The sequence below is a fragment of the Culex quinquefasciatus genome, chromosome 2 (genome assembly GCF_015732765.1).
Source record: "Culex quinquefasciatus strain JHB chromosome 2, VPISU_Cqui_1.0_pri_paternal, whole genome shotgun sequence".
Lineage (NCBI taxonomy): Eukaryota > Metazoa > Arthropoda > Insecta > Diptera > Culicidae > Culex > Culex quinquefasciatus.
Window position 1 is genome coordinate 223101342 of NC_051862.1, and position 13864 is coordinate 223115205.

At 34.0% G+C, this 13864-nt stretch overlaps 1 protein-coding gene across 1 annotated transcript in view; it reads right to left on the minus strand.

Annotated features, from left to right (window-relative positions):
- LOC6033604 (cadherin-related tumor suppressor) overlaps positions 1-13864 on the minus strand; it is a 165205-nt gene that overhangs the window by 7323 nt on the left and 144018 nt on the right. Inside the window, exons 13-19 of the mRNA XM_038251105.1 lie at positions 13735-13863; positions 13327-13670; positions 13161-13263; positions 6974-6998; positions 6038-6206; positions 5811-5959; positions 5619-5739 (exon numbers count right to left, since the gene is read on the minus strand). Of these exons, the coding sequence (XP_038107033.1) occupies positions 5619-5739; positions 5811-5959; positions 6038-6206; positions 6974-6998; positions 13161-13263; positions 13327-13670; positions 13735-13863 (1040 nt within the window). The remainder of the gene's footprint in view (positions 1-5618; positions 5740-5810; positions 5960-6037; positions 6207-6973; positions 6999-13160; positions 13264-13326; positions 13671-13734; position 13864) is intronic.

The window sequence follows — 13864 nt, forward strand, 5'->3', positions numbered from 1 at the left end:
GGCGGCCTGTGTAAGCCATTTTGTGTCATACTATTTTGGCAGCTGAAAATCCTACTCAAAATTCTTTTTTACTAATGTGTACCATTTTTGAGATATATGTCCACTTAAATTTTGATTTTAACTAAAACATTGCAATTTTTCGTTTTTTTTTTCTAAATTGTGCTTATGAGTATTTTAGAAAATATTGAAGACATTGGAACATTGATTCGTAAGATACAACGAATAAAAACACAGAAACAGAAAAATTCTAGATTACTTTTTCGAAACCATCAATGTGCTATGGGTTTCCTATGTTCATAGGACCTTTTGAAAAAGTAAGCGAGAATTGAAATTTTAAAGCCAATATCTTCAATTTGATGCCAAATTAACATTTCAAAAAGGTGTAATAGTGAATTTCGGCCGTATTGTGTAATTTCATTAAAAATGACAAATTTTTAATTTTAACAATTCTCTACTAGAATCTAAAAAGGCATTTTATCTGTATTTTTTTTATTTGGCTCAAACTTTGTGGGGGCCTTTGGTTAAATAAGCCATTGTGTGTCATTGGTTCACCCATACAAGGTTCCATATAATTTTGGCAGCTGTCCATACAAAAATGTTACAGAAATATTCAAAAATCTGTAACTTTTGAAGGAATTTTCTGAGTACCAAGTCTACGGAAAAGTTGTAGGTATTGACGAGAAATATTTAGAAAAATATACGTACACGGACAAAACAATTTCCTATTTTTAAATTTTTTTTTGCCTTCCTCGCCTTACTGAGAAAAGGCTATAAAATCACTTGAAAAATGAACTTTTTAGTTAGACTTCCTAGACCTACCTTCATTTGTAACTATCGACTCAGAATCACCAGCTGAGCAAATGTCTGTGTGTTTGGCTGTATGTAGACATGTGTACCGAATCAATGTCACTGGAATATCTCGTCACTGTCTGAGCCGATTTTGACCGTATTGGCCTTATTCGATTCGTCTTGAGGACCCATAGTTGAAATTTATAAGATTAAGTAAAGCACATCAAAAGTTATGCTTAAAAAAACTGCTGCATATGAATTTCTCAATTTGCAAAAAAATGTGGTTTTTGTATGAAAACTTGGCATATTATATATTTTTAGAAAGTTTTTCAAATTACCTTTCTTGTGGATTAGGAATTTTCAGGATCTGACTTACCTACCTAAAATTACAAGCAATTTAAAAAATGGTCTGAATTTACATAACCTCAAATGGTCGGGTCTGATCGCCACGAAAAAGCCGTGTAAAGGTATGCCCTTTTCCTCAAACGCGGTGTCTGTATAGTCTTTACAAAAAGTCTGTAGGTAGTCTGTTTTGTTTACTCATCACTTATTTTATTAGGACCTCTTCGGTGCTGCGTTAGGGGCAATTCATAAACTATGTGGACACTTTAGGGGGGTTGGAATCACTCTATAAATGAGAGGAAGGCAGCAACCACCTAAAGGTGGATTAAGTAACGTTTTTTTTCGCAAAAACTCAATTTCCCAAAATCAGTATTTTTGATTTTTTATATTTTTTTAATATTTGTTTTAGAGGACCAATACATTTTTGACTTGATTTTTTTATGTAAATTTGAATTTACAATCCACAAATACCTTACAGATTTTTTGATAAAGTGCCTCGTTTTCAAGATATAGCCACCGAAAGTTTAATTTCGGCGAAATATTTGCAGTTATTCGGTTTTAAAAAATAGTGACCATGAAAGAAATATGTTTTTTGAAAGATGCAGAAAATGTGCTATAAAATTGTCTAAGAAACAATGAATATTGCACTTTGGTTGCTGAAGTACAGCATTTTTAGTTAATGATGGATACTTATGACCCTACGCAAATTATGGATTAGTTTTGGAACTTCTGATTTTTGGGTCATTTAGAACTCATCAGGCCTGAAAGGGTTAAATAAAAAGAAACAGGAAAATTGAAGTTTTCTAAGTCTTACCCAAAGAACAACGCTCCATTTTCTATTGTCGATGTCTCAGCAAATAATAATGGTCCGAATTTCAATGTTTAAAAATGAAACATTCGTGAAATTTTCTTATCAATGCAAATAAAATCTATAACCAGAATTTGGAAATATTTCTTTCCTTTTCGATTCGCAATATATATTTTTTTCATTTCGAAAATTATATTAAAAGATATGTGGTCCTATTTCATTTTATTTAAATCCTCAAATAATTGCCCTAACAGATGATATTGAACATAATTTTGACATGAAAAATATTTGCTGCAATTGAGATCAACTTCTTAGCACTCAAAATCCTATACAAACATTTAAAAAATGTGAAAAAAATCATACAAGTGGTAGTGAAATAAGAATCCAAAGAGAGCTTCAAACATGAAACCCTTAAATTTTAAATGATGTTCGTAAAATGCCAACCATTAACCTTCGAACCTTTCCAAAATAGGGGTGTTAGAGAAGGTTAAACAACGAACCCTCCAAAAGCTCCACGACCTTGGGTCAAGTGCTACCGTAAGGAAGTACGTCAGTCCCTGTACATTTTCAGGAGGGAAGTTACGCACTGCGTGTTTAATACATTTTCAGTCACGCTGTTCAACTTTGCCCTCCCTGAAAGCGAGAATACGTGATTTATGGCATGTGTCGTTAGTCATCACTTTTTTTTCTGTTATTCTGTTTGCACCTGTTCTAAGCTCCCTTCTTTCAGAGAAATAATTAACGTTGAAGAGGTGAAACACAAACACTCTCGAAATTTACTGCGTTCTGTGGCGGCGTTGGCCACCCATAGTGCTATCTTCAAGGACGTCCGCGAGGACGTGAAATTAAAATGGCCTCATTTTGGGGTGAACCTCCAAAAAAAAAAAAACGAAACCGTCTACGGTAGTGTCCGTAAAAAAACCTCCTCCGTCCTCACCTTTAAAATTTTTAATCATGGTGTCCAAATGGCAATCCTTCTTCATCATACTTTTATGGGACACTGTTCAGCAGGTCAGACATTATTTTGTTAAAATATCACGACAAACCAGAATGTGAATGAAGTTTTGCCACCAGGTGTAAATGCTAGCGTTTAGACGTGGACGAGACTGACCGACGACGGACCTGACTGACAGTTTCAGTGTAGCGTGGTTGAGGGGTTGTTGGGTTGCGTGTGTAAGGCGCAATGCCTTATTCTTTGGCTGGGGCTAAAGTTCAAACATGACCTGATAATTCCAGCACTGAAATGTGTCGTAATCAGTTATGATTGGGGTTACGCTTGAATGGAGCTATTATGGGGAACGAAATTGGAGTTACTTGGTAAGGCTATCTTCTCTAATTTACTGTTGGGAAGAAATGAAATAAATCATTTATGGATTATCTTGAAAAAGTGCAGGCATGATTACAGGTACAAGTTACAATGCAATTTCAAGTAAAATTATAATTAAATATTTGATAATAAATTTTATCTGCATTTTGAAAAGATTGTCAAGAGAATCAGCAAATGGTATTGATTTCCCTATTCAAATCAATTTTCACACAGATAAAAATCTAATCCCGAAAACGTGAACAACACAGAACGAAAAAAGATTTTAATCAGTTTCTGTTGAATTTCACATTTTTACACATTTTTATGTAAATTTACAAAAAAAGGAAATATTTTATCAACCAAATTTTTAACTATCCAAAATTCTACTTTTTTCTGTTTGGTGTTCATGAAATAGGGAACCAAGAACTTATTTGCCCGAGTTTCTTGGTACGTTTCCCAAAGAACATTTTTGTAATTTTAAGATTTATTACGTTCTGCATTAAAAAAACGCATTTTCGTAACCAAATCTTGGTGAAAAAAGTACCATAAACCGGTGAGACTTTGATATGATTTAATTTGTTTCCTTTTAACGTGTAAAACGAAGCCTCATATTTTAAAACCATGAATTGGAATTGCCTACATTGTCCATGTACTATTTTCCAAAAAGGATATTTTTTCAGAAGTATTGGATTCATTGTATATCCTTTTTTTCATTGTATATCCTTTTTTTCTGATCGTTGAGAAAAAAGACCCAATGTGGTAAGATTTAGACAGTTTTTAAACTATTGGCTTTAACCCTCTACTGCCCAATTTTTTTTTCGAAAATTTTTATTTTTTCCATGTTAAGGAGGTCATTTTGAGCAACTTTTGTTCTACGAAAAACTTTACTTCTCTTGTTTTATGTTTTTCTTGTTTTATATTTAATATTTTAATTTGCATTTATCTTGTTTAGTTTATGTTTGTTTTTGGTAATATTTGGACTACTCTACAACCTTATTTAATTACATTTTGCCTATCTAATTTTTTCACGTTTCTACAGTCACTTTTTATTTTTTTTGCTTGTTTTTCACATTTTCTGCTATAGAATGACATCATTATAATTTAAATAGTAAAAAAATGCGTAGAGGCATAATCTGGAACACTACAAAAATTACTGCATACTTCTTTTTACTGAGAATATATAGCAAATGTTAGTAAAAAACACAGCCAAAGTTGACCTCTAAAAAAATGACATTTTTAAAACATTGGCAAAGTCACATAAAACAAGTTAAACTTCCAACCCTAACCCCTTTTCTAAAATTTTAAGAGTTCGTCTTTCCAATGCTTTTTAAAGATCAAAAATTGGTTGAAAAATAGATTTTTGGCGATTTTTTAGATCGAATTCCGTCTTAACACGGGGTTAGGTTGTAGAGGGTTAAGGTAGATTTCATCAAATTCCATCATATTTTGGAAAAATATTTCAATTTTACGTTCAAAGTTTTTGATATTATTTAAATTATTTTTGTGTCTAAGGAATTATGAAAGCAAAATAAATCTAATAAAATGTATTTTTAACAAAAATAGTGCATTTATTTTCTAACTTGAAGCATTTAAATGCCCTAATCAGACTGTAGTCCCGAACTGCCCTAGTTGATGGTACAGTATTTTTTTAAATTTGGACCGGTAAAAAAAAAATCCAAATTTGGGAGCTATATTTTTGTGATTGGGATACTTTTTACTGTTATACTATGTAGCTCATTTTTTGAAAAAAAAAAACCCTTTCTTAATCCTTTTTTACGTGGTTGGAGCCTTCCTCAAATCGAAGTATTAATTTTATCTGAATAGCAATGTCCCCTCTAAAAATTTAACTAATTTATTCGTTCTGAGAAGGGGTACATCTTTTATGTCAGAAAAAATGTGTAATTTTTCCACTTTTCTGGCGAATGTCACTTTTTTAGTCTAAATTAAGGTAAAGTTACATCATAAAAGAAGTTATATTCAACCTTCCAAAATTGAAACTTCCAAATTTTCACAATTTTTTCTGTGTATGGATCCGAAACCTACCAAATTGTATGAATGACACTTAATTGCTTTTAACTTTTGATAAGTTTGTTAGATAATCATTCTTTTTGGCTCATTCGAAAGGTCTTTTAAATACCTTTAATAAAAATAACATGATGCTTTTTCTAAACCCACCTTAAGAAGGTTGATGCCTTCCTCAAATTTAAAAAGCTTCATAATTTCGCTGCCAGCCAGCGGATATTGCATTGAAAACATACACTTCAAATAATAACACATTTCCAGATCAAATTTTCAAAACAACCTATCCCTCATGGGTTTCCTATGCAGATACCTTTTGAAAATTTATTCTAGATTTGTTCTATTCTTACTCACCTCATCATAACATTGGGATTGTAGAATCTCATTCCGTTCCGCGACTGCCTTATCGCCCCATTATCGATGGCCGGATCAGTCGAGGGGCGGGACTCACTCTGCAGCACCCGGTTTGCATTGGCTAAGGCGAAAAATATAACAATTAGCAATCATTAACTTTAAACTTAGATATGTAAACAAAAGCTTGCTCACCTATCGTGTCACTCATGAAGCCATCACTCATCCGCGAGCACAGCCTGCTGCGATTCGTCCTCGTCTGCGGTTTCATCTCGTACGGGTTGCTATTTTTGCCGTTTAGGCCGTTCCTTCCGTTCTGGCGAGCCGGTTCCATTTCTGGAAACCTGGAAAATCCCACCACCAAAAAAAGCGAGCCAATTTTCGTAAGTGGAAAATCACACTGCTAAACGCTGCTCTGTTACCTTGAAACTGTTGGTTGTTTGGCATGTCGTCCGTTACTATTGCCGTTGCCATTAGGGTGCGCCTTTCCACCTTGGCCACCGGCACCACCGTTGTTACCCTTCCGCTGCTGTTGGTCGGACAGCTCCGGATATGACCGAGATTGTAAATTGCCGTAGAAAGGTCTCGATCCTAACACCATCATCATCATCACGATTTTTGTTTGTTATTAGTGGGCGGAAATGGAAAAAAGCCATTATTAACACGTGGTAGGAAAATTAGATTTTTTGAGAAAATTTTGAAAAAAGAGTATCAGTTTTTAAAGTGGAAAAAAAGTAAGGGTATTTTTTTCATAAAAACAATAATTTTTAGAAGCTAATTGAAAGAAAACTCAACGAAATTCCCGTTAAAAGGACACCGTCATATGGAGAACTCCCAAAAATTAGCATTTTTTCGCCAAACAAAACGAAACTACCGGCTGAAACAGCTGCTGGTTCGACCTCTGGCCAAAATTGTGTCAAGTACTTATCCTACATGTGAGTTATGGAAGTAAAAGTGCGGATTGTCTCGAGGACATGGGGGGAAAAGAAGGAGGAGGAGGGTGCGGGTTCCGTTTTCCATGCATGAAAAACAACGTTTATATACACGATTATGATCGAAAACAGGAGAAAATGTGTGCCCTGTGGTGGGTTTGCTGGCCCCAGTGCAATAATATGCCATTCCCATTAATATTGGTTGGTGTTGACCCAGAAAGTGAAATTATGGAAATTGTCGAGGCTTATGAGTGAGAGTTACAGCAGTGCCTGCTATGATGTGGGAGGCTTGATTGGTGCATTTGAGGCTTGATTTGTGACGAGTTGTGGAGATAGTTTGATAAATTTCAATTTAAACTGAAAAGTGACCCTGGTTCACTGGGTTACTGCTGACAAAGCAATAAGCAGTTTTGAACAAGAACTTACCATTGTTTGTTGGTACGTTATTTTCCTGGAGCAAGGGGTTACATGTATAGAATTTAGAGTGATTTTTCTTTATATTGTTGAAACTATTATTTAAATAAAATTTAAATAAAAAAGGGGAATTGACAGTTTGAACTAGGGGAACTTCTTATACATTTTGCAATTTAGAAATTTGCTGCTATTTTAATTTGAATTTATGATTTATGACATTTCACAATTATTTTTCATAACTTTTTATTCAAACTTGCTTGCTCACTTCATTTTTAGCTGATATTTGATTAAAAAAAAAAAACTGTTAGCAATTCCTCAGGTTTTTGGTCCTAACAAAGTTGCCTGACATAAAATTTAACTTAAGGGTGCACAACAACGAAGGAAGTTGTTGTCTTCTTATTCCAAAATGGTCAAACTAACGGACCCAATCCTACAATTACGGGAATGTAAAATTAATCAAACTTTGCTGTAAATTACTTTATGGGCAGTACTATAGGGGATGAATTAAAAAATATTTTGATAGTACCTGAAGATGCTAAAATGTCTATAACAAATATCTTGGTGCAAAAGCTCTGGTTGATGTGCACCGTTAATGTGAAGACTTCCATCATTGTCATGATTTTTCCTTCAAAGATATAAATGTTGCGTCGCTTTCAATATTTTGACAAAATTCCTTCAACAAGTTGTTTAGAATAGTGCCCTACACATGCTGATTCCTTTTGGTAACGATTATCCCATTCCTTGTTAAGTTATGGAAATCGTAATTAATCAATGATTGCCACAAAAGTATATACATTTTGAAACACAATTGATTTAGATCAAAAATTCCTTCAGTGGCTTCAAGAAGGCAACAACCGGCACATGCTGGTTCCTTTTGGTACTGAAATTCGTAAAATTGAATTTAATACACAATTTTTTATAGTGATGATTAATTTTCTTTGAAAATGATCAACGGCTTCACCTTAAGAATATAACAAGAAGATATTGTTTAAACACAACTAACACTCACATTTTGTCAAAATTATGGAAATTAGACTTTCCTTTTTTCCATTATTAACCACTTTCCCCTACAAAATTGGAAAATAGAAAAAGTAGTTTTTCTTTTTATCCTAAAAAAATCTTCTTCCCCTTCCCCTAACGCCTGTCTTTTGTGCTGTGATAAGTAAAAAATTTCATCGAAATTGAGAAAAATGTTGACGATTTTGGAAACATTTCTATGTTAACGAATTCAAAAACATAGAGTTACCGGATATGCTTACAATATTTCTATCTGTGTAAGATCAGACTTGAACGTTTTTGATTTTAAAATAAATCGCAAATGGTCAATGTGCAAAAAAAAAAAACGATTCCACGTCAAACCAGCAGGATCCAAATCAAAATTCTTGGCCAAAAAATAATCAGACCCATATTTTTTTTTTGTTTGGCGATTAGGATGGTTTTATCCGAAATAAAGTGGTCCGGTTTTTACGATTTTCGCAAAAAAAAAACATTGAAAAACATATCTTCGGAATATCGGTACTAATTTAATAATTTACTAATAATACCAATATATTTCAAAAACCCAGCCGCAGGGTGGCCACTCAAGTCGGGAAATCGGGAAAAAGTCGGGAATTCGCCAAAATCCGCCAAACATCGGGAAAAAGTCAGGAATTTATGATTTTTTGTCAAAAAGTCGGGGAAAACGGGAATTATAAGCATGCTTGATTGAAAATTATTTTTTTAACTCTTGAATAATTTTTTATATTTTGTACAATTCTCAAATTGAATTCACTCAATTCTGCTTTAATAACTTACTTTAAATTTAAGGTTCTTTTCACTATTTCAATATATTTGAGTATGGAGAAGCATACAAAATCTTAATTAATATTGGAGTCTTTGACACAGATCTTCATAATATTTTTCATGAATCATATGATCTTTATAAATTTTTGTTTATCATAAAGTTAATGAAAAACTAATAAAAAATATAGCCTATTGGCCAGCTCAGAGTTATGATTCTATTTCATTTTGTCACATAGATTGAATATTTGAAAACAGATTCCAACTTGAGTTTGACAATGGTTTTTTGGTAAATATTTTTAATTGTTTAGGCCGATGCAAATATTTAAAAAAGTTTTTGTCCCTCGGCCCTGGCCGAGGTCAAGGGGGGGGCAAAAAAATAAAAAAATATAAAAATTGAAATAACAAGCCATAGTCTTCACATTTAAATGAAAAAAGTGTTTTAAAATACATTTTACACTAGTTCAGTTGTTTTGCAATCTCTAGTTTTCAAAAAATCTAAGATCTGACAAAAATAAAAATTGTATCGAAAAAAAAGATTTTGCATCGAAAATTTTCAAAAAAATTTAAGATTTTTTAATAAACCCAAACATGCTAAAAATGATTTTAAACGCAGAAGAATGTATTTTAATCTGATTTCAGCTGGTTGCACTTGAATTTTCATTGAAATTTTGAAGTTTATTGTAAAAATTTTTTTTTTGCCCCCTGATTTTTCGGGCCAATTTTGAAGGGGGGGGGGGTGACAAAAACTTTTAAAAATATTTGTACCAGCCTTAACTAAATTTTTTAAGTAATTAAAATATATTTTTTTTTAATGTTGCCGTTAAACTTTTTTTGTTATGGTTAAATTATTACTATACATAAAGTTTGATTTTCAGTTTTCGGAATACTTAAATATCGAATAAAATCCAAAATTCAAAAACTTTTTTACGTTTTGAAAGCATAAAGAAAATTTTGAAATTGCAAAAAAAAAATAATCCAAGAAATTTAGAGTTATTGCAAAACTGTTTAAAAAAAATTGTCTTTTCGAACATTTTGCTTAAAATAAGTGGTAAAACATAAAATCATATCTAACTGAATGTTCACTGAAAAAAAAAAAAAAAAAACAGTTAAATACTGACCACTAGATAAATTAACATTGATTTAATAAAACAATATCAAAAATTACAAAATTAAAAAGGGAACCAGGCAATTTTTTTTTTTGAATTTCTTGACATTTTTCTAAATCCTTTGAATGAATAATTTCAGCAATTATGTTTTAATCATTCTTTGATTTAAAATGATGATGAAGTTAAAAAAAGGAACGAAATTCTGAGTTCAGTTATCTTTAACTTTTTGTCATTTCCAGTTGAAACGAAGTATCTAAAACTATACTTTTGCCAATTCAAAAAATAACATGAATGTTATAAGTATTGTTGAACTTTAGATATTTTTTTCAAAGACTAATCGTTTGTTTTTCTACTCTGAATCATAATAATGAAGTTCCATTTGTGAAGTTTTTTTCAATTTACATTTACAAAAAATGCCTATATTTGGATTATTTTTAAATTCATTTAATTTTTTTTTCGGTGGTTAATATTGACTTTTCTTATAGAAAGTTTTTTGTTTGAAATCATTCTTTAGATAAGAAATGCGTATTATTTGAGCATTCTGGAAAAGCCTGGAAAAGTCGGGAATTTGAAAATGGGATTTGAGTGGTCACCCTGCAGCTGAAAACACTTATGGATCAAACGCAAATTTTACTTGCTGATTTAAAGTCTTGGGACCAAAAAGCTCACAGTTGAAAATATTTTTTATCATATTTTAAAATGTTTTACGTAACATATCCAAAAATTATGAATACCCACTTACAGGTTTCTGAGGTATGATTTTTGGTTTTTTTTCTTCGGATTTTGGTGTTTCAATTGAACTTGAAGTGCCTGCTTCTTCATACAAATTAGTCCCAGGTGCATTTAGCTGGAGACGCATGGTGCTTCAAGTTCGATGCACAGTAAATAAAACCATTAAAGCCATCATTTTGTTGTTAGGTTGCGATAAACATTGCATTATAGATAAGGTAATTTTCTACAAAATGTAGGCATTTTCAATGTTTTCAGAAATTTTAGGTTCATTACCGAGAGCTATGGCAGTTTCGTCATTAGTTCTATCTTAAAAACTAACTTTTTTGTCATAAAATTTCCTGATTTTTTCCGAAACACTTCATGCATGAAATAGTAGTTTATGCAACAAGTTGCAAAAAAAGGATTTTTTCAGCACGAGTCGTACATTTATCCAACGAGGTTCACCGAGTTGGATAAATACGAAGAGTGCTGAAAACATCAAGTTTTGCAACGAGTTCCATACAACATTTTTTGCAATTCCAAAACACACACACTGAGTGAAATTTTAAGCCAAATTTTCATGTATTTTGTCAATAAATCGTTTAAATCAAAAAAAATGTTGAAAAGTGTTATTTTTCGAAACAAGTGCTGAAAAGTTCAACTTTTCAGCACCCATTTGAGTGCTGAAAAATAGAACTTTTCAGCATTTATTTTGAAAAGTGTTGCTATTCGATTCTGTTATTTTTGGTACAGAAAAGTAGGCTATTTCGTCGTTCAAGAATGACAGGAAAAGTAAGTAGTTTCACGATCAATTGCAAAAAGGTAGTTTTAAACATGCTAATTTTGTTGGTTTGTTTCAAAGTTTGGCCTGAAATTTACGGAAATTTGTAAACCGAAATTTAAAAGCAAGATATAGTCTGAAATTTTTTATAGAATAAAATAAAAGGCTCTTCCAAAGCACTAAATGTTAAGTTTCATCAGATATCTTAATCATAATAATAGGGTAATTCTCTACCAACTCACACGAAATCGGGAAAAGTTGCCCCGACCCCTCTTCGATTTGCGTGAAACTTTGTCCTAAGGGGTAACTTTTGTCCCTGATCACGAATTCGAGGTCCGTTTTTTGATATCTCGTGACGGAGGGGCGGTACGACCCCTTCCATTTTTGAACATGCGAAAAAGAGGTGTTTTTCAATAATTTGCAGCCTGAAACGGTGATGAGATAGAAATTTGGTGTCAAAGGGACTTTTATGTAAAATTAGACGCCCGCTTTGATGGCGTACTCAGAATTCCGAAAAACGTATTTTTCATCGAAAAAAACACTAAAAAAGTTTTAAAAATTCTCCCATTTTCCGTTACTCGACTGTAAAAATTTTGGAACATGTCATTTTATGGGAAATTTAATGTACTTTTCGAATCTACATTGTCCCAGAAGGGTCATTTTTTCATTTAGAACAAAATTTTTATTTTAAAATTTCGTGTTTTTCTAACTTTGCAGGGTTGTTTTTAGAGTGTAACAATGTTGTACAAAGTTGTAGAGCAGACAATTACAAAATTTTGATATATAGACATAAGGGGTTTGCTTATAAACATCACAAGTTATCGCGATTTTACGAAAAAAGTTTTGAAAAAGTTACTTTTGCGTTTCTCTTTGTTTCGTCGTCCGTGTCTGTCGCGGGTGACCATGAACGGCCATGATCGATGACGACCAACTTTTTAAAACTTTTTTCGTAAAATCGTGATAACTTGTGATGTTTATAAGCAAACCCTTATGTATATATATCAAAAATTTTGTAATTGTCTGCTCTACAACTTTGTAGAACATTGTTACACTCTAAAAAATAACCCTGCAAAGTTAGAAAAACACGAAATTTTAAAATGAAAAATTTTGTTCTAAATGAAAAATGACCCTTCTGGGACAATGTAGATTCGAAAAGTACATTAAATTTCCCATAAAATGACATGTTCCAAAAATTTTTAGTCGAGTAACGGAAAATGGGAGAATTTTAAAACTTTTTAGTGTTTTTCGATGAAAATACGTTTTTTCGGAATTCTGAGTACGCCATCAAATCGGGCGTCTAATTTTACATAAAAGTCCCTTTGACACCAAATTTCTATCTCATCACCGTTTCAGGCTGCAAATTATTGAAAACACCTCTTTTCGCATGTTCAAAATGGAAGGGGTCGTACCGCCCCTCCGTCACGAGATATCAAAAAACGGACCTCGGATTCGTGATCAGGGACAAAAGTTACCCCTTAGGACAAAGTTTCACGCAAATCGAAGAGGGGTCGGGGCAACTGCTGTGTGAGTTGGCGGAGAATTACCCAATAATAAAGTACAAGATTGTAATCGTTAACGGTCGAGAGAATGTCATAAATCGCTGACTCGATTTTTCCTCTCCCTAGAGTTCGTAGCCCTCCCAAAATCTGTACCACTCGAACAAAACAACAACAGCTTCGCCATATACTGCATAATTATTACCGTCGGCGGCATTTTTTCTATGAATAATTCATTTACGAACATTTAATTGCGCCGTTTATCGTGTTCCAGCATCTCCTAGAGCGGAGAAAGTGTGAAATATTGGAACCATCCTGCTTACCGTTTGGCTAACCGGGATCTTGGAGGCCCCCCAGCCGGAGCTGTACACTTTACTGGACTCGATGGGTTGCTTCACCTCGTCGAATACCTGGAAGCTTGGTTTCCTGAAAGGGTTTTTGAGATTTTTTGAGTGATTGGTTATTTTAGGTGAGATGTTCTGAAGCTACCTCTTGTACTCGTCAAACGAGCCGCTGCTGTCGACCTGGAAGCTCGGGTAGTTGTTCCGGGAGCGGGTCGAGGTCGGCGAGGCGGACCCACTGCCGGCTTCGATCCAGTCCACGTCCGCGCCGAACATGATGACCGAGCTGGTCCGGCAGGAGGGCACCTTGAGCGCGTACTCGACGCTGCCGTCCGGTCCGATGAAGGGAAGCTGCTTGCGGGCGAGTCGCGCCTTCACGGCCGCTATCAGGTGGTTTCCGTCGGGGCGTTGCCCCACGGCGGAACACACCACGTCCAGGACCAGCTTGGGCGAGCCGATTTGGCCTAGTACCGCTAGCACGTCCAGCGCTCCCTGGAAAGGGGGGATGAGAGAAGTTGGAAGGATGTTGGATATCTCTAGAGTTGCCCGGACTTACGTGTCGAACCCGTTTCTTTCGGTCCACCGCAGCCACGGTGGCCCGCGAAATGAGCGCCTGGACATCAAAGTACGTGCTGGGAAATGTCATCAGTGCAAACAGAACCATTTGCAGGGCATTCTCGCGGAAC